At 36.8% G+C, this 21,885-nt stretch overlaps 1 protein-coding gene across 1 annotated transcript; it reads left to right on the top strand.

Moving 5' to 3' along the window:
* Positions 1–5,178: 5,178 nt before the first annotated feature.
* On the top strand, positions 5,179–21,885 carry LOC107586237 (serine/threonine-protein phosphatase 2A 65 kDa regulatory subunit A beta isoform-like). Its single transcript, XM_016273504.1, has 13 exons — positions 5,179–5,318; positions 5,917–6,007; positions 6,873–6,973; positions 8,842–8,997; positions 9,088–9,202; positions 9,299–9,369; positions 14,734–14,868; positions 16,360–16,533; positions 16,948–17,008; positions 20,151–20,305; positions 20,445–20,587; positions 20,678–20,769; positions 20,866–21,885. The coding sequence occupies exons 1-13, from the start codon at positions 5,241–5,243 to the stop codon at positions 20,880–20,882; spliced, it is 1,389 nt and encodes a 462-aa protein (XP_016128990.1). The 5' UTR covers positions 5,179–5,240; the 3' UTR covers positions 20,883–21,885.

The following is a 21,885-nucleotide window of genomic DNA, read 5'->3' as shown; positions in this document are numbered from 1 at the left end:
TATTGTTTTTCGTTTAGTTTCGTGTTAGTTTGCTTGCTTGAGACATTTGATGGAGTGCTGGGAAATATGAGTAAAGCTGCTGATAAAAGTGTCTCCTATACAAAGTAATAATGTTTTATTTATATGCCACCGTTCTATAACCAAAATAAAGCAATACGCCCCGTGAAGCTGTGGTTTACAGTGAATTTATAACAGCTAAGGGGCGTTGTTAGACATGAAGCGGAGTGCCTAAAACCCCCTTAGCTGTTATAAATTCACTGTAAACCACAGCTTCACGGGGCGTATTGCTTTTATTAAACGGTTATTCCATAAACGTAGTTAGGTTTCACAAAATAAGCAACGGGGGGTGACAAGGTATCACAGTTTCCACAAAGATATTGAAATGAAAGAAAATGTGTAAATAAATGATATTTTAAAATGTATTCTAATAGAAAACAATTATTTTAAACTGCAATAATATTTCACAATATTACCTTTTTTATTGTAATTTTGATCAAATAAATGCAGCCTTACATGGTAGTGTAACTGAACATGTTAAGCCACTATAATAAATCTTTTGTCAGCCCTATAATTGTTTGATATTAGTCATCATTTATGCTTTCTAAGTTTAACAAAGCAAAATCTTCCCCTGAGGAATCAGCTGCATAATTTGTCTACTTGCTGTTTGTTCAGTAGAAGTCTGGACACAGTTGATGAAGAACCTCAGATTTTGCCTAGAAGGAAGAACACTGATCTCATGTTTTTATTTGATTCACATTACACTACAATTACACAATTGTGTGGGGTATGTTCCTTCTTCACGTTAACCATGTCAGAACTACCTTAGCCATGCAGGTCAATCCAATAATCCTTCTTCTGCCTGCAGAGCACTTCATATTTACGTCATATTGTGACGGTGTAGAGATGCTTGTCTCTATCATAAGATGAGAGCGCATTACCAGAAATTGGGTTGAGTTATTTCAGGATATTCCTCACAATATTAAAACACATTATTCTGGAATGAGCTATGGTTTTTGAGTTAAATGTAATCTGTAGCTGTTGGTCTGGTCTATATTTGACATTGGTATGATTTACAGAGGATCAGATGAGTGCATCACTGTGTATATTGCATATAGGTAGAGATTACACTGAAGTGTGCATGTGCTTTTAGCTCTTTATTGTCATCATATCTGTGATGTGTTTTATAAAAATCCCATTCAGGTTGGTTCTTGGAGGCGGATGATAAGTATTGCTTCTAAGTATCATTTTATCGAAGCTAGAAAAAGATCATATCCTGAAGAGGATTAAAAAAAGAGCCAAACGGAGGAAGTATGATGCATTCTCAAAGTTGGTGGTACTGAGTTGTAGTGATTCCCTCCAGTGAGTTTGTTTATGAATCACCTACTTCATCTATGTGGTCAGTCATTCATTCAAGCTTTAATAATAGCTTCTTACGCCAACATTAAATGATGGCTGGCATTTATTATATTTTGATTGATCCATTCTTTTTCATTCAAAGCAACTTATAAAAGAAGAAAAACACTATTAAATACACTATTACACTATTGTCAAAATGGTCTATTGTCAATAGCGTGGCAATGTATGAAGCTTTGCTCACACAGAAGTCACTTTCAAACCAAGCATCTTTCTGTTGTTCATCACAAATTCACGTGACCAACGTGAAGCCGTTGTGAAATCTGGGGAAATCCTTAGCCTTCATGTGAAATTGCTGATTGTGTGAATTCCTGTTGTGGTACCATTTATACAATAACCATTGATCAGCAAATTTTCATGGGCAAAATCAAAAGTAATTTCAATAGGAATCCATGCGATTTGCACTAGGGTAAAAAAAATTCCCAACGCAGATTTCGCAACAGGTACAGTTGCTTGGTTTGAAAGTAATTTCTGTGTGAGCTGAGACAATGGAGCTTTTTTTTTGCCCATGAAATTTCGCTACTGTGAGCGCAACTTATTTGCCCACAAATATTTACAGAACAACAGTAATTTTGCAAAATCAAAGAGTTAGTGATGTCATTTGGAACAAAATCAGACCAAAACGAAATTTGATTGTAAGTTGTTTCCGAAATCGAGCTTTCTGAAAAAGTGTTTTCCAGTTGGTAAACACCTTTGAATTACCATTGTTCCACGGCAATGACGTATTGAAAACAAAAATAACAAAAAATAGCATTCACGAGAGTACCATGAAGCATGCATGTAAACATGCGGCGAAGACTGACACGGAAGAGCAGAAATGGTTGAACTACTGATGTCACATGGACTATTTTAACAATGTCCTTACTACCTTTCTAGGCCTTGAACATCTCAGTTACTTTGCTGTCTATGCAGGGTCAGAAATCTCTTGGATTTCATCAAAAAATATCTTAATTTCTGTTTTGAAGATCAACGAAGGTCTTGCAGGTTTGGAACGACAAGAGTGAATAACTCATTACAGAATAAAACATTTTTGGTGAACTATCCCTTTAAGTTGAAATTCTAATTAAAAGTGACACTGAGATGGTTTTTATGTTTAATACTGTAAAGCTGCTTGCTTTAAAGCAGTCTATTTTATAAAGTTCTAAAAAATAAACATGACTTGACTGGAGTGCTGAATTTCAAACATGTTCACATCACTATGGTTGAATACTTTCTTAACTGCCGTTTCCTCACTGCTGTCATTCTTTTTAGTTCTGTGTTTATTTTTCCGGTATTTGGGATGTTTGCTAACAGTAGACCATTGCAAATATATTTCCTATTTTTACCCCTAAAAGAAGAATGAAAAAGAACAAACTTTGCCTTGAGTATCGGTGCATTAAATGTGACCACAGCTTAATACTGATTAATACTATTAATGCCAAGATTTAGGACCTTCTTTATGACATTCTTGCAGCTACAGTTTAGCATAGAAAATCTGATCAGATTATTTTTTTGCTGGTTTAAACAAATTATAATAAAAATTTCTCAAGGTGAAGTCAAATGACATGTGGTTTAAGCATGGTGGACCAACTTCTTTTTACCCCTAAAAGAAGAATGAAAAAGAACAAACTTTGCATTGAGTATCGGTGCATTAAATGTGACCACATCTTAATACTGATTAATACTATTAATGCCAAGATTTAGGACCTTCTTTATGATATTCTTGCAGCTACAGTTTAGCATAGAAAATCTGATCAGATTATTTTTTTGCTGGTTTAAAAAAATTATAATAAAAATTTCTCAAGGTGAAGTCAAATGACATGTGGTTTAAGCATGGTGGACCCCATATATATATTATATATTTAAATGGAATTTAAGATATTGTACTGCATGTTATCTTTGCTTATCTTGTTATCTAACCACAGTTCCAACCACGCAAGTTTGCAGTACTATTTGCGAATGTTTGTTTGAACTATGGCTTGGGGGAAATACAGAATCGTTGAACTATGTTGGTAATGACAGAACTTGCAAGTTGGCTAATGATGCTTTTGGGAAATGCACCCTTGTTTGGTTAAGACATTGCTAAATGCTAAGGAGTTCAGACTTCTTTTTTTTTTGGCTTGTTGATGCATGGTAGGTAGCGTGTAGCTCAGGTATTTTGGACAGTTACTAGTGGTGCATTTGAAATCATGTGCTGTCTGAGTAGGAACTATATTTGAATTTGAACTTACTTCATGATTGTTAAAAACGTACTACATCTGCCATGTTGTCATTGCATGTGACCTACCAGCATCAGCTGTGTCACTTTAGAATCATTAATCCTAAATGCCATAAAACTTTAATTCCTTCAGAATCCCGGCAGAAGTAGAAGGTCATCTAGGTCGTTTTTGCTTACTGTTTTGCGAATACTATAAATTCAGACATTCTACTCTTTTGGTTTTTTGAGGCAAAGGTCAGGTGAGTGCTGTTATGAAATTACAGCATTTCAGTTATATGTAATCAGTTATTTCAAACTGATTCAAAGTTAAACATATCTAATGTGAGTTTGAATGTCATATTGCATGGCATTTAAAGCCATACTGAAAGCAACAACAGATAGTTTACCTCAGATCTAGAAAATAAATTAAAGCAAAGATGTACATTAAAACTGTAAACTCACTGCGAACCAATGAATGTATTCCATAACAAAGATGGTATCAGTCACTCAGTATGTACATTTAATAATTGCATACTACATAGAAGTATATGATTTTGGATGCAGCGTAGGTGTTCTGAGCAGTTTTTAGCAAAATGCTATGCAGTTGTGCTTACAGCATTTCTAGGTGGCTGCTAAATAGTTCTGAGTGGAATTTAGCATGTTGTTGGGCAGTTTCTAGGGTGTTCTGGTTGCTTAAGGCTATGACTAATATAGGCCTAAATGTTTTAAATTATGTAATGAAAGTCTACTCTAAAAATTGGATCAGACAGATGACCTTATTACAGCCTGGGTTTCATAACGGCACTCGCCTAACCTTTGCCTCAAACATCACACTCTGCTGTGTTGTTTCATAATATAAAAGGTGTTTGAGCAACCAGTCCCTTGTGTTCAGTTCAAAGTAATCCAGGGCACATTTTGGCCCAAAAAACACCCATCAGCAGCACGATGCTTCTCCATCACCTCTGTTAAATACTCATTGGCCTTATGGCGTGACGTCAATGAATGTCTTTGCTATACTCAGAAAACAGAGGAGGAAATGGATGTATGATCCAGGGGGGAAAACAGCTTTCAAGAAGCTTTGATTTGAGCAGTCAACCCCCTGCCCTCCCTCACTTTCACATCTCTGCTATCACACCTCCGCCTGCACAGCCTTATGGGACGCAGGTTTGACGTCAGCAAGTGTCAGCTCAGCCCATAGTCTGCCTCTGCTGCTAAATGGCTGCAGTAATTGATTCGGAAGAGCAGAGCAAGCCTCCAACTAATTGGTCTGTGGCAGCAGCTGCTCTGTTTCAGGTCTCTCCTCACATCTTCTCCCAGTTCACGTCAAACAAACAGAGCAACGCACTTTTATAAGCTGTGCAAATATGAGGGGGAGGTTAGCCATGCATCATCTGACAGATGATTGAAAAGTACCAAAGTGCTCTGCTCTGGAAGGCTCTGCAATGTGTTATCAGCATTTCACTTTGGAGAAGTGTATGAATATGGAATATTTTGTTGATCTTAAAGTCATATCAACAAGTAGCAACTAGGGGTCGGTTGAACGCAGCCCTGGACTTTAAAATTGTTGACTGTTTTCCCATCAGCCCGCGCGGCGAGCGGAAGTCAAGCAGCACAACGCCAGACGCCTCTGCAGTGAACATCTAAGTCTAAAATGGCAGGAGCAGAGGGAGACGATTCGCTTTATCCTATCGCGGTTTTAATCGATGAATTGAGAAATGAAGACGTTCAGGTAGACACCAGTCTAAGAGAATCTGAGTTTGATTCATATGTATAAAAAAATTCGCGTTTTATTAGTATCTTCCAGCACTGCCCGCTAACCGTGCAAGCGATTCATTTACAAAAGAAACATCATTTTCTTCTCCTTACTTTCCCCTCAATATTCACTCATGTAGCTGTTTCCAGAAAATTATCAATTTGCATTAAGGTTTTTTTTAGATGTCTATTTGATCCATAACATAAAGCCTGAAGATAGAAGTTGGATCCGGGCATAATAAGCTTGAAATTGACCGGCTAATTCTCAACATTTACCTTGGCGACATTTTTGGGCTGTTAAAACGTACATTAGGATGCCAGTCATTTAGTCATTCTCCAGGTCAGTGTTTCTCGATCCAGGCACTGCAGAGTTTGGTGTCTTTACCTGACAAACCCAGGTCAGGTCTTGAAGCCTTTACTAATGATGTGTGTTACATTTAAGGAGAGGTACTAAACTGTCCTCCAGTACCGTGGATGAGAACCACTGACCTGGATTTTTATGCATAATGTGATGAAACATAACAGGGGGTTTGCATAATTTGTAACTGTTCATGTTATTCTGTGCCCATCCTCAGTTGCGGTTGAACAGTATTAAGAAGTTGTCCACTATTGCTCTGGCACTGGGTGTGGAAAGAACACGAACTGAACTACTGCCATTCCTTACTGGTAAGAAATCCCAGTATTTCTGAAACAAATGAATTGTTAGATGGATCTTATCTTGTGTTTGTTAATCATGGCTCATCTGTGTTATTTTTTTATTTACTTGGCCTGTCAATTAATTTTCATTGTAGTATATTAAAACAATTATTTAGTGCCTTTTTTTTGTAGTATAGAAAATATACTTTTATTCAATTATTTTATAGGTATTTTAGCAAATTTCTTGGGTTTTAATTTGCAATAATAGCTAAAGTTGCGATGTAATGAAATTGGCAACAGATGCTTTCTTCCGTAATGAGATGTACATCTGAATGAAACTGATTATTGAAAAAGAACAAAAATGTAGGACAGGACGTGGTTCAATCCATTGATTGTAAGACCTAGTTAGGGTTTAAATGGACAAAATGATCGGAGAAGTCCCTCATATGTCACCAGAGTCTGTCGTTTTATCAGAAGATCAAGACATTTAGATTAATTTACAAGGCCAGAAATATTATGCATAAATCTTTCACTATAAGATCAATAACATGCATTTGGAAAATAGTGTGAATGAATTATCCAGCTGCAATGCATAAACACATTGAGCCCTATGAATCATACGGAGTTCTCTTTTGGTTCACATGCAATCCTTTGGTATATTAATTAGGCTTTATGTTTGTCCTTTTTTATAAAACTATCATCACGTCCAAAAATAATTTAAACAACTAAGTGTTATGAAATATGTGGGAAGAGAAAATTAATTTTTTTAAATTGTCATATTGTTGTTTATTGACCATTTGTTGTTCTTTCAAAGACCTTGGTCTGTTACACTTGCTTTTGGTTTGTATTACTTACCTAAATATCAATTAGCTACCTGACATCCCTTCATCTGCAGACACCATATATGATGAGGATGAAGTTCTCCTTGCCTTGGCTGAGCAGCTCGGGAGCTTCACTGTACTGGTTGGAGGCCCAGAGTTTGTGAACTGTCTCTTGGTAGGTCACTAAAGGCGAGGTATTTGGTTACTTAATTAAAAATGACCAGATCAGATATTAGTAGGGATGTAACGATTAACCGCGAGCTGGTTGAAAATCGATTTAAATATGTGACGATTCAAATCGTTTGAGATGCTAAACAAATCGCGATTCAATTAGGGGTAGGAGTTTATATAAATGTATGTCTGAGGGGAACTTACTGTCTTTCGATGGTATTTTTTCTTTTCCTCTTGCCTCTGTATAATGCATACTAAAGTTCATAAGTGCAGCGCTGCTTTGTTTACAGCGGAAACCAAGGAACCGCTTTAAGTGCCACCTGATGGCAGAGAGTGAATCTGCGTCTCATTCAGCTCGTCTGCTCTTTTGCATGCAGATATTTTTTTATGATCATGATTAAAATGCAGTGGTTGCCTCTAATTTTAAATGGAAAGAGCACAGAAAAAGTATTTGTTTATATGAAGAGATTTATTTTATTTGTGTTATTTATTTGGGGTTTGTTTTAAAATTTCAATTTAGTTTTGTTATTTACATTTTACATTATATTTAAATTGTTATTTAGCAAACTCTTTTATCCAAAGCGACTAACAAATGAGGACAATAGAAGCAATCATAACCAACAAAAGAGCAATAATATGCAATAATGTGCTATATTATTATAGTTATATTTCAGTTTCACAAAGAAACATACAGTATTTTGTTCAAGCAATAAGAAAAGGACATATTTAATTTATAATTTGTCTTAAAACTAATTTTGTAAAAAAAAATCGTGAATCGAATCGTGAAATCAAAACCGTGAATCAAACCGAATCGTGAGTTGAGTGAATCGTTACATCCCTAGATATTAGCCATAAGTAATCTTGCACTTCTTCTCTCCTCAGCCTCCCCTGGAGAGTTTGGCCACAGTGGAGGAAACGGTTGTGCGGGACAAGGCCGTGGAGTCTCTGCGAAAGATCTCTCAGGAACATTCCCCCGTAGACCTAGAGGTGCATTTTGTACCACTTGTGAAGCGTTTGGCCAGCGGGGACTGGTTCACCTCCCGAACGTCTGCGTGCGGACTGTTCAGCGTCTGCTACCCACGTGTGTCCAGTACAGTTAAAGCGGAAATCCGTCAGTAAGTTTAAAAAAAAAATGCTGTATTTCACGATAGCATGCAACGGTCAGTAAACAAATATGAAAAAACAAAAATGTAAAGAAACAGAATAATTAAGGCTCGGTCAGTTCACAAGGCAAAAGAAAAAACACTTACCAGTTATGAAAGTTTATGAACATCAGGTGCAGCAGTCACATAAATTCTGCAGAGTTTTTGAATGGTTGTATACAACAAGACGATAATTCTTCCATCGTGCAAATTATGGTCATTTTCGTCAGTTAAGGCTCGTTAGCATTCGGCCTGCTTTAAATCAGACACAGATGCAGTGCGGTAAGATCGCATTTATTTGAATTAATTATATCATTTATTTGAATTAGCGAGAGAGAGAGAGGGCTGAAAGTTGCGTGTGTGAACCTGCGTTTGCACGCCTCTCTCTACAAGCAATGAGGCTTAGTTCCTTCAGAAACAACGATTTTACCCCCTCATTGCAGAGAAATATAAAGTTGCGAGTCAGTAGCCTGTCGAAGCTATTTTACTAATAAAAGTTTCCGTGCTGTGTTGTCGTTGCCGTGTGCACTAATGTGTGTGCTTGCGTCTAAGCAGCATAGCCTACTGCATATAGTTTTAGTTTAGCTATAAACCCGAGCGCAACCCGAATTCATTAAACTTTAACCCGACCCGAAACTCGAAAGTATTTCGGGACCTGTCGGGCTCGGGTCTGGTAGCAGACCTCTAGTGCTCTTATGTCATTGATCCAGGCATTTCCTTTTCTCTGCAGGACTCTGTGCGTCTCTTGGCGGTAGAAGCTGGCGTCAGCATTGCTACTCTGCTGCCACAGGAAGACTTGGAGGCTCTGGTCATGCCCACTTTACTTCAGGCCGCCGATGACAAGTCCTGGAGGGTGCGCTACATGGTGGCAGACAAATTCTCAGAAGTGGGTACTTATGAAACGCATATTTGGCCGTTATCCACGTCGCCTCTGAGACTCTGAAACAACTCTGGTTGTTTTTCTGTTTGTGTAAAGTTGCAAAAAGCAGTTGGCCCAGAGATCACCAAGACCGATCTGGTCCCGGCGTTCCAGAACTTGTTGAAAGACTGCGAGGCAGAGGTCCGGACTGCTGCTGCCAACAAGGTGAAAGGTGAGGTGTCCCACTGCCAGCTTCCCAAAGTCTGATGTCTCTATGAAAAGAGCCACACAACAACACCCTTATCCCATGGCCTGTTTATCTCTGCAGTATTCTGTGAAAATTTGCTTGAAGACAGCAGGGAGACCATCATCATGACTCATATTCTGCCATGCGTCAAGGTACACATTTTAATCTCGCCCACTTGTGTATGAAATTGCGTGTGGCTGAACAGTTATGCCGCACGGTGCCGGCCAAGTTCTCAGGAGGGGGTACTTAGAAAACTCAAGCTTGTTTTTTGATAATGTGATATCATATCTGGGAAGGTATCCAGGTTGTCTCTGCAAGAGATCTTGCAGTAGGTCTGGTTGTTTTTGTGTTATTTTGGGGGTGTTTACATTTTTCGACATAAACAAGTGGTAGCTTTAAACACCAAACGTGGCAAAAGCGAAACTAAATAGCGCTTCTCTTTTGAAACCGCGGGCCTTTTATCAGCTCAGCTAAAAAAAAAGAGAGCGTGGTGTGAGCTACATCAAATTTATTTACTGCACTGACCAGTCACGATCACGAGACCACTAAACAGCGCTGTGAGATCTAGTGATCGCGCTCGAGTTCAGCGCAGAGTTCTCCATTACAAATCGCATAGGTGTGCGATTTAAACTAGTTTAAAGCCAAACCATGGTATTGTGGCAGAAAAGTTGAATATTTGGTCCCACTTTATATTAGGTGGCCTTAGCTACTATGTACTTACATTTAAATTATTTTATATTTGATACAATGCACTTATTGTGTGCATGTTTTTACATTGTACTTATATTTTTAAAAATACCTATGTAATTACATCTGTAATTAATTTCTATAATTACATTTATAATTACACGGTTGACCCATCCCTTACACCTTTGCAGAGTTCTCCATTACAAATCGCATAGGTGTGCGATTTAAACTAGTTTAAAGCCAAACCATGGTATTGTGGCAGAAAACATACATTTAAATTAATCATTTGATACAATGCACTTATTGTGTGCATGTTTTTACATTGTACTTATATTTTTAAAAATACCTATGTAATTACATCTGTAATTAATTTCTATAATTACATTTATAATTACACGGTTGACCCATCCCTTACACCTTAACCCACCCTTAAACCTAACCATAGCACAAAATCTGTATTTGCAATACAACATGATGATATTAAATTAATTGTACAAAACATTATTTTGCTAAACTTACCCGTATCCCACCTCAATAGCAGCAAAAGTGTTTTGCGATATAATATGAACACAATAAATACATTGTACTTATTTTTTGATGTAAGTACATAGTAGTTAAGGCCACCTAATTTTTAAGTGTGACCGAATATTCATATTGAATTTTATTATATGAATAATGTACTAAATATATGAAAGGAGTAATGGAATATAATCACAGTATTTTTGTTATTAAGTCATATCAGTTGTTTGTTGTGCATTTGTACTTATACTGAATGTCTTCAGGTTACTGTTTTTCATAGCAAATATTATTGGAACCAAATAGTTAGGCTATTTTTTACCATGGTAGTGAGGTGCTGTACCTGTGGTTATCATGATCTACAGGGCACGCAAAAGGTCAAAATCCCTAGTAGCCCTTCGGGCAGGCATTCTTCAGATTTTGGTAGCCCAAAAATTAATTTAACTAGCCCAATAAAAGATATTGTATTTTTTCTTCAAATAACAAGTCAGGAGAGTATGGGTGCAACGGACCACAAATCTCACGGTTCGGACTATATTACATTATCATATCACATTTTGAGTCACAGATCGGATCATTTTTCAGATGAGCACAAAAAAAAAAAGGTTCTTTATTATTTAAGTAACACTTACTATTTAAAGAACAATTTACTACTTCGATACTACAGCAAAAACTAGTAGCATATAGGGATGTAACTCAACTCACGATGTGATATGATTCACGATGCTGATTTCACAATACAATTTTCTCACAATTTCTTTTGTAACAAAATGAGATTTAAGACCGATTTAAAAAAAGGTGTCCTTTTGTTATTTCTCAGACCAAAAGGCTGCACATTACTTTGTGAAATTGAAAATGTCAAACAATATACTAACTTTACTAACTAAAATTTAAAACAAATCCCGAATCAAATAAATAATTCAAATAAATGTCTCCATGCAAGTAAACTAAGGTTTTGCCTGTGTATTTTAATCACGATCCAAAATAGATGCTGCATGCATGTTATTTAGATTTTAAATTGTAAAAATTTGAAACAAAAACAAAATGGTCTGACTTTAGCTTTGTGATACTATGTGAAAAATCTGAATGAAACAAAAACAGCAGACGGGCTGAATGAGACGCAAATGTCACTCTCTGACAGCAGGTGGCGCTTAAACAGCAGGTATTTATAGGCGGCTGCCCCTTTAAGACCGAATGCACAGATCCAATATAATGATGCACGTGCGATTTCTTTCTCCACTGTTAACGTTCATTTAAGACACGAAAACACTTGCCGAGATAGTTATTTTGAGATAATTTTGCATGTATGTGTCCGTTCAAACGAAAGAGGAATCAATTCTGTGTTCGTGCTCTGCCTGAAACGCCGCTCTCGCGAGCACCGAACTGAATTCTTCATGCGCATGAAATTGGTAAGACTTAGAAACGCGTGTAAATGATAACCTATGACCCGTTTCACCCCTACAAGCGAGTGAACAACGCGAATTAAGGAAGGGGTTTTATTTCACTATTCAAGATAGCCCGTGGGGCAGGGCAGTGGTACATTTTGGTAGCCCGACTGGAAAACACAATAGCCACGGGACGTCGGGCTAGCTATCTTGCGAGCCCTGACTACAAATGTATGAAAGATGAGGCTGTTATAATGTTCACAGGTATTCACAGAAACGGGTACTGTTTTTGTTAATGAAAATAAATGTACATCTGCATCCTAACTCAAGCTCCTGCTACTCTCAACTCAAGCTACTGTCAAATGTGCATTTCTAAAACGTGTAATATTAGTATAACGTGCATATATATATATACACACACACACATACATATATTTACATTTTTATTTATATATATATATATATATATATATATGTGTATATATTAAATATATATATACATATATGTACATAGGGGGGGGCGCCGAGGGAAAAAAGGTTGGGAACCACTGATCTAGCTCATACATCAAACATGCATAAATATATGCAGACTGAGGATTATGCCTCGTCTGTACAGATTATCAGAGTTGACTCATATTTAGGATATCATCAGCAGGTGAGTTCATTCGGATTGTTGTTGAACTGTCCGTCCTTTCTGAGGTGATGGGCAGCAGGGGTCACTGTTGTTATGTTACACCCGTAAGTGATCCCGTGTCAGCTGTCTGTCTTTAGGTTTATTTAGCATCAGCCTAGGATTAGTCTTCTATTATTTTAATTTCCTGGTGTATGCCTGTGACTGACTGAATCATAGTGCTAGAAGAAGTGAAATGGCATTTTATATTAGTGGAGTTTGGTTAAGTTTTACTGTATACAGCCTGAGCTTGCCTTCCTAGTAACTATGGGAAGTGTAGATGTATATACTAAAAATATTTTACTATCAAATAGAATATGTAACGCATGCTTTATTGGAACACAAATGAATCTAAGAAATTTGCAGGGTTTTTTTCCCCCCTAAACAAATTCAGCTGATTAAAATGGAACAAAAAATGAGTCTGATTTATTTTGACTTGATTAATTTTTAACCTTTTGAAATTGTTCTTAATAGTGAATTGGTTTCAGAAATATTCATATATGATTTATAATCGTTTATGAATTAATTTGTTTCCCAGGAGTCTTCATTAGGCATTTTTATGTGTGCCATTAGTAGTTAAATACATATTAATACTGCAGTTAGAAATTGTACAAAAACACTTAATTTTGTAACTATATCTTTTGCCAAAATACTGTCAAACTCTGGTACTTTGATATTAGTCACAAAAATAAATGAATAAAATGACAAAAACGTCACGAACAACCTTTTTTTGCACTGTTTAAAAGAGATCCCATGTTAATTTATAAGGCTGTAGTTCAGTTGATTTGTGAATTGAATCAGTTCAAAAGAATGATTCACCTGTTATACCTGCTTAACATATTGTGTAATATAATGTTTGGTCTTTAACTTTCTATGTATAGTCATTGTCTTATGGAAATGGGATTTTAGAGTAGAGGACAGTTCAGGACAAGCCTCTCTTTTACTCATCTAGACTACAAAGAACAGTGGAGCCTTTCGGTGTTCCTGCTTGAGCTTCACAGGGCGTTCTTTGCTCATGAGTGGCCTGAGAGTCTCATGACCTGATGTTTGATATCTGTTAATAAGCTTATGTAAGCGGATCGTTCTTCACAGATACAAACAGCTTTCTGCTTGCTTAGTCAGCCGATGTGATCGGCAATTAGCCTATACATACAAGCTCTTCGCTGAAACATCAGATCAAAGATAGCTCAGGATTTCAGACCTTCTGTAGCATTTTACAAGCAAATAAATGTCCAGGTTTTCAGGCTCAATTGGATCTCGCCGCCTCCCTCGCTGTGATGCTGTCTTTCTTCAAAGACCCCAGTAATGGGGGTGAGATGTTTAGACACCTAATGAATCAGTTTAGGGAGTCATGGTCCGATTTCAAAACATTTCCAGATACATTTCAGTTTTTTCAGTAATGGCGTAGGTGAGCAGTTTGGGTGGCTTGTTGCTGCATTGTTTTTAAAGTAGACAGAATTACTTATTTAATATACCATACCATATTAAAGGGATAGTTCACCCAAAAATTTAAATTCTGTCATCACCCTCATGTCGTTCCAAACCAGTAAGACCTTCGTTCATCTTCGGAACACGAATGAAGATATTTTTGATGAAATCTGAGAGCTTTCTGACCCTGCATAGACCGCAATGCAACTGAAATGTTAAAGGCCCAGAAATGCAGTAAAGATCGTTAAAATAGTCCATGTGACATCAGGGGTTCAACCGTAATTTTACGAAGCTGCAAGAATACTTGTTGTGCGCAAAGAAAACAAAAATAATGACTTCATCCAACAATTCTTCTCCTCCAAATCACGTCTTAATTATTATTATTATTATCGTTGCTGCTATTAATAATATAATGACCGATAATAAAATAAATATGTTGTTACTGTTAGGAATAGTAACTATTATTATTATTATTATTGTCTTGTTAATAATTATTATTATTTGGCTGTTAATAGTAGTAATAATAATACAAATATTTTATGGATGCTGTTAATAATAATAATACAATTGTTAATGATAATACTGACAATAAATATCATCTTGTTATTGTTATTGTTGCTGCTTAAAATAACAGTGAATAATAATAGTAACAACTATTGTAAAAAATGAGCTTTTATTTATAAAATATTTATTTAAACATTTGTTGTTGTTGTTGTATATTCATTTATTTTCATTCCCTATCCTGCAGTCACCTTGTCTCTGATTACAGCTACTTGTAGAAAAATAGCTTGATTTCAAAGCCCTCAAGCCTCCTTCTCTTCCCTTAACAGGAGCTGGTGTCTGACACAAACCAGCATGTGAAGTCTGCCTTGGCTTCTGTCATCATGGGTCTCTCTACCATCTTGGGCAAGGACAACACCGTAAAACATCTGTTGCCTCTTTTCCTGGTCCAACTGAAGGACGAGGTAACCCACCTGGAGCTCGGCCCAGTCTCTCATCTGTCTGTCTCTATTTCTCTTGTGGTCAAAGATCCTTCTGATTGTACTAGAGCAGAGACACCGCTGTTCATTTTCCAGGTCTGATAGGTCACCTTGTGTTGGGCTTAAGGGCTGTTTGCTAAATTGTCTTCTCTAAGGTCCTTGATTGATGTTCCTTTTATTGGGCTCTTGTCCATGACCACTCTCTGAGTTGTATTAGCTTTTCGATTGTACTAATAAACTCTTAGTCTGTTTTTAAATGAAGTTGAACTTTGGCCTCCGCTTTCAGCAAGACCATGCCAAACCGAAACCCATCAAACTCTTTCCTCCAGTGTTTGTGTTCCCTTCTGTTTTATTGGACTCCTCTCGATTGTCAAACACACCATCTGAAAATGTTAAGAGCTGGATTCTGTGAATTCTGCCCTGAAGTGTATTTCCATTGGCTGCTTATCTGCCCGGCTCTGTTTGACTAACAAACTTTGTTGTTTGGATTTTAGTCAGTCATCACCAAAGTGCACTTGCTCAAGCAAGTCATCAAATATTTGGCAGCATGTATGCGTGCGCTGTAACAATATCACATGAGTGTGGCGTCCTCTTAGAGTCATTTAAGGGAAATATAAAAGATGGAGTCCTTTTGCTTTCAATAAAATTCATTCATACTTAGAAGAAATTATGGGGACTTTAAAGCTATAAAATCATTGATGACTATGTTTACTTTATTTAATACACATTTAATTTGCTGATCTTTTTCTGCAAGTTTCATTGGTGTTGAAACTTATTGTTATTCCTTATGTTAAAGGGTTAATTCACCCAAAAATGAAAATTCTGTCATTAATTGCTCACCTTCATGTCGTTTCAAACCCGTAAGACCTTTGTTCATCTTCGGAACACAAATTAAGGTATTTTTTGATGAAATCCGAGAGCTTTCGGATCCTCCGTAGAAAGCAAAGCAACTGAAATTTTCGAGGCCCAGAAAGGTAGTAAAGACAAATTAGTGGTTCAACTGTAATTTTATGAGGCTACAAGAATAGACCGACACGGAAGAGAAGATATTGTTGAATAAAGTCATTATTTTTGTTTTCTTTGCACGCAAAAAGTATTCTCGTAGCTTCATAAAATTAAGGTTGAGCTACTGATGTCACATGGACTATTTTAACAATGTCCTTACTACCTTTCTGGGCCTTGAACGTGTTAGTTGTGTTGCTATCTATGCAGGGTCAGAAAGCTCTCGGATTTCATCAAAAATATCTTAATTTGTGTTCCGAAGATGGACGAAGGTCTTACGGGTTTGGAACGACAGAGTAATTAATGACAGAATTAAAATTTTTGGGTAAACTAGCCCTTTAAAACAAAATATGTAATATAGTGTATATTACTTTGTCAAAATATTTTATTTTTGTTTAGTGTCCTGGTGTCCATCTGATAAAAAAAAAAAAAAGTATTTAAAAATATAATTTTTTTTTTCTTATTTTCCTGTAGTGTCCTGAGGTGCGTCTGAACATCATCTCTAATCTGGACTGTGTGAATGAGGTGATCGGGATTCGGCAGCTCTCTCAGTCTTTGCTGCCAGCTATAGTAGAGCTGGCTGAGGATGCCAAGTGGAGGGTTCGACTGGCCATCATTGAGTACATGCCTTTGCTGGCTGGCCAACTGGTGAGTCTGCGCTCCACTCAAGATCGATTAGTTGTATCTGGGCGGAAAAGGATACTCACTCTCATGTTGTTCCAAACCATTTGTTTCTTCTGTTGAACACAAAAGATATTTTGAAGAATGTCGTTAACCAAACAGTTGATGATCGCAATTGACTTCTGTTGTATTTTTTCCATACTCTGGAAGTCAATGGCTACCGTCAGCTGTTTGATTACCAACATTCTTCAAAATATCTTCTTTAGTGCTCAATAGAAGAAAGAAACTTATACAGGTTTGGAACAACTTGGTTGAGGAAATGACAATTTTTATTACCCCTATAAGCTCTAAAATGACAGAGTGATTTGGAAACACGTGGGAATGAGAAATGGGTGGATTGTTACTGTATGGATTGCAACTATATCCCAACTTTATTTCTAGGGAGTGGAGTTCTTCGATGAGAAGTTGAATTCCCTGTGCATGGCATGGCTCATTGATCACGGTAGGTTTTCTGAGTCTGACGATTCTCCTGAGTGCCATAAGAAAAAAAGATGTATTGAGTTACTGACAACAATGAACCAGAACCTTTAAACTGTATAATTCAAGCAGATGCATTTGCTTAAATTTGAAGATGGCACAGCAGCAATTGCCTCAGTCTCTCTCCTGTCCTACTCCTTCCCCAAAAGGAGAAAGAGAATTACAAAGCATTCATCTCAAAAAGTTTCTGCTATCAGCCAATTATAAGGGTTTGATAAGATTCTAGCACTCTCTCCCTCTCTACATTTCTCTTGCTTTCTTCCCTCTTCTCTCAATTTCACCTCCATGTGTGTCATTCTGTTCTTATTATGATGTTGTTATTTTTAAGTAGAAAAGGGGTCTGAGACTCTTTAACAAGGTAAAGTGTGTAAATCTCTAAATCCACATCCAAGTCTAAATCCAAGTACAATCTCTAAATACTGTAGTCTAAGACTGCATATTATCAAGAGTAAATTTTTTTATATGATAATTAAAATTAGACTACATGTACACTACTCTTCTACGGTTTGGTGACAATAAGATTAAAAAAATACTCCTTTAATTCTCCTTTTATACAGCAAGGGTGCATAAAAAAAAAAGTAACCGTAAAGACATTTATAATTTAATAATTTTATTTAGAAGAAATGCTGTTTTTTTTGTGCTTTTTATTCATCAAAGAATGAGAAATTGAGATGTATACATCATCTGAAAGCTGAATAAATAAGCTTTCCATTGATGTATGGTTTGTTATGATGGGACAATATTTGGCCGAGATGCAACTTTTTGAAAATCTAGAATCTGAGGGTGCAAAAAAATCTAAATATTGAGAAAATTGCCTTTAAAGCTGTCCAAATGAAGTTCTTAGCAATGCATATTACTAATCAAAAATTAAGTTTTAATATATTTACAGTAGGAAATTTACAAAATATCTTCATGGAACATGATCTTTACTTAATGTCCTAATGATTTTTGGCATATAATTGGCAATAATTTTGACCTATACAATGTATTTTTGGCTATTGCTGCAAATATACCCCAGCGACTTAAGACTGGTTTTGTGGTCCAGGGTCATCTATTTGAATGATTTCTTTAAGATCACTAAAGACAGGAGAAATGGCTGCTGATAATTCAGATTTTATCACAATAGCTAATATCCAGCTTCGTATAGGCGCCACTTTTGTAGAACAGATCAGACTTTTAAATTGCCTGCTGATCTCGCTTTGATTGGCATGTCAGTGGTAATGAATGTTTCAGATTGATGAGCCTCTTAGTAAATCTTCAATTTAATGGTTGTCGGAATGGTTATGATCTCACTTTGAACCATGCGCTGAGTGGATCCATCTGTTGAGGTGTTTTGCACGGTGATTTTCAGCGAGGACCTCGTCCGTGTGCACACACAATTTCACTCTGACACAGTTGTAGACAAAGGGCCAGATGGGTTACATCACTGGAATGTTCTTGTATATCCTGTGCTGCTGGGCCAGTGCTGTCCTCTTACATAAGAGCTCAGAGCCGGAGCAGTCATGTGTAAATGTGAACTCTTTCTGACAAATACACACAGGTACATCTGCAAGAGATACACTGTGTCAAATGGATTGTCTCATTTTTTGTGTGTTTTATAATCTCCATTTAAAGCTTGACCTACTTCATGAAACTGCTCATCATATTTTGGCTGATGTGCAGCATTTTATTTTTTTCATAAGCTCTGTAAGGACTATGGATAGGGTTTTGTCTTGAATTTTAAACTCTAAATAGGATTGTCTCAGACAAATTCCCAGTTTTTTGATAAAGGGGGTTATGTCATCGTCAGACGGATTTCAGAAGAGCCGCCCGTCTGATGTTTAGCAGATTGGTGACGCACAATTTCACAGGATGTTTGTAGATATTTACTCTTCCCAGAATGAAGGTTAAATGGCTTGATTGTGATCTCTATTTGAGTTATTGTGAAGTCAGGTGGAATGTAATCTGTGGAGGTAATGCGGAGCACCAAAACAATGTTGATTATCCTTGCTTGGGTCCAACTGTCGTGCCAGATAATCTGATCAAACAAACTGAAAAATGAAATTCGCAAAGTAAATATTACAAAACAAGTGCATTATTCATATTATATCATCTTTTTAGGAGAAAAATAAGTGGAATGGTGGACCTCTGTTGGATAAGGAGGGTGGTGTAGTGTTGTGGATAAAAATGTGGACTGGTAATGGAAGATTGTAGTTTTAAACCCCTTAAGGGACAATCCATGAATCACTATTGTGTCCTAAAATGGACACAATATTTTTTTTTATTTTATGTACTGATGAGTCTTCTATATGTGACACTGAACCAGCCATAAGGGTCAATTTTTCGAAATTGAGATTTATAAGCTGAATAAATAAGCTTTCCATTGATGTATGGTTTGTTAGGACAATATTTGGCCGAGATAAAACTATTTGAAAATCTGGAATCTGAGGGTGCAAAAAAATCAAAATATTGAGAAAATTGCCTTTAAAGTTGTCCAAATGAAGTTCTTAGCAGTGCATATTACTAATCAAAAATTAAGTTTTGATATATTTACAGTAGGAAATTTACAAAATATCTTCATGGAACATGATCTTTACTTAATATCCTAATGATTTTTGGCATAAAAGAAAAATCGATACTTTTGACCTATACAATGCATTTTTGGCTATTGCTACAAATATACCCCAGCGACTTAAGACTGGTTTTGTGGTCCAGGGTCACATATGACATGTCCAGTTTTCACAATTCTCTTAATCTACAGTAGATGAAGTCCCATGCCATATATGTGTAGAATGGGACTTTGTCTGCTGTAAATGTATTTATTTTTAATGTATTCCTTATTTTAATTTTAATTCATTTTTATAGATGGTTTTAAAATATATTTTTATTTTAATGTAGATTTTTCGGACAAACACACACAATCATTCTTTCTCTACTTTTCTCTAAGTGACAATTTGTTTGTGATACTGAAGAATGTATGTCTTTAGTTTGTATGACACTAGGCTGTATATCTGGTGGTTTGTCCTAAAAATGACATTTATCTAAATGTCAGTTTTCATCTTCATCTCAAATCTCGATCTTCATGTTAGCCTGTGAGTTAACATTAATATCTTTGCCTTGTTCTGCAGTGTTTGCCATCCGAGAGGCTGCCACCTGCAACCTCATGAAGCTGGTGGAGAAGTTTGGAGCAGAATGGGCCCAGAACACCATTGTGCCCAAAGTCCTTGGCATGGCCAATGATTCCAACTACCTGCACAGGATGACCACTCTCTTCTGCATCAATGTAAGTCTGGATGCCCTGGCTGGTGCCTGTTTCTTAAACCTAAACGTTCTCCCAGTTGAAAGTAATTTCATTAATATCTGGTGTTGCAAAATGACAACAAATGAAAGCCTTTTTAAAAAAATTTTTTTTTTTGGGTCAGGCTCTGTCTGAAATATGTGGACAGGAAATCACCACCAAGCACATGTTGCCTGTAGTCCTCAAGATGTCCACTGATCAGGTGGCCAATGTGCGCTTCAATGTGGCCAGGTGCTTACAGAAGATCGGACCAGATTTGGACAGCAGGTATCTTTAAATAATAGCTGCCTGTACCCTTTTGTATCTTGATTGCATAAGCAAACAAACCAGCATTACTAACAATGATGTTTTCAATAGTGCTTTGCAGGCAGAGGTTAAACCAGTCCTGGAGAAACTAGCTACAGACCAAGATATGGATGTGAAGTACTTTGCTCTAGAGGCTATAAGTGGTATATTTTCTTTTATCTCTTTAACCTTTGAAACATGAATCCTCTCAGAAACATTGTTTCATTCTCCCCTATACTGTTTTTTCGCTCTCTCCATAGTTCTTGCCTTGGCTTGACTGACTTCTTCACCACATCCAGTGAAAAGCTGACAACACAAGACCTGTTGCATTATATTTATTGTTCATTTTGAATGATTAAGTATCGTCGTTGTGTTCTTGTTTACTCTCAAAGATATTGAATGATCAAAGGATGGACTTTCTATAAAGTTTTACCTCAAACATTGTTAGCGCAGCTAAGCTCTGCATGCTTGTACAATTACGCATAGCTCTTCGCAAACATCACCCCATGAGCCATTCCAGTGTGATCGTATCGGAATCGGTACATGCCTGCTTCAGCATGCCATTTGCTTTTCTTAGACCAGAGCTCATCCTGCCAGTAGCAGATGGTGCGAAATGCCTGTTTATTTGCTTTAGTAGATTTGCTAGTGCACAGCACATTGTTTACATGTGTTCCCTCTCTAGAGAGGAAAAAAAAATCTCATGTGCTCTCACGGTTTAACCGCAGAGTCCTCCGTGTGCACAGGGCAGATTGTGTTCTGAGCACATGGTTGGATTGCGGTCTCTCTAGAAATTTGCTTTACGCAATGAAGTCACACCTTTATCATGAGCTTTTTCCTTCTAGGGACCATATAATTGAATCAGTTGTGCTGCAACACCGGATGCACGTATGAATCAACATCAATTCACGCCGTTTTGCCTGCATTTTTGCACTCATGTTGGTCATGAATAGCCCCCTTTATAAACTTGTAGATTTTCTTGAACCTTTGTGCCAATGAACTATCTAGTTATAGTACGATTTATCATTTTGTACGTTTTTCAATATACATTGTTCTCTCTTAAGTGGAAGGCATGTTTAAAATGTGGCCGTGTCATAAAATCATTCGGCTGGTTGGAGGGATATTGTCTTTTGTGGGATGTAATTCAGCAATATTCATTGTTACAAACAACTTGCACCTTTGTTCAAGCTCAATATCATGAGAACTTGTAGTTTTGTTTTGTTTTTTAACTCATTTGGGAAATTGGTGTACTTTTGGGACTAAATAAAGTCAGTTGAACTACG

Source organism: Sinocyclocheilus grahami, unplaced genomic scaffold (assembly GCF_001515645.1).
Source record: "Sinocyclocheilus grahami isolate Dianchi unplaced genomic scaffold, SAMN03320097.WGS_v1.1 scaffold79.1, whole genome shotgun sequence".
In the NCBI taxonomy this organism is placed as follows: domain Eukaryota; kingdom Metazoa; phylum Chordata; class Actinopteri; order Cypriniformes; family Cyprinidae; genus Sinocyclocheilus; species Sinocyclocheilus grahami.
This window is presented reverse-complemented; position numbering and strand designations above follow the sequence as displayed.

Coding starts and splice junctions, on each gene's coding strand:
- LOC107586237 (XM_016273504.1), top strand. CDS start 5,241: ATGGCAGGAGCAGAGGGAGACGATTCGCTTTATCCTATCGCGGTTTTA. Junction 9,203..9,298: donor TGCTGCCAACAAGGTGAAAG/GTGAGGTGTCCC, acceptor TTATCTCTGCAG/TATTCTGTGAAAATTTGCTT. Junction 9,370..14,733: donor ATATTCTGCCATGCGTCAAG/GTACACATTTTA, acceptor TTCCCTTAACAG/GAGCTGGTGTCTGACACAAA.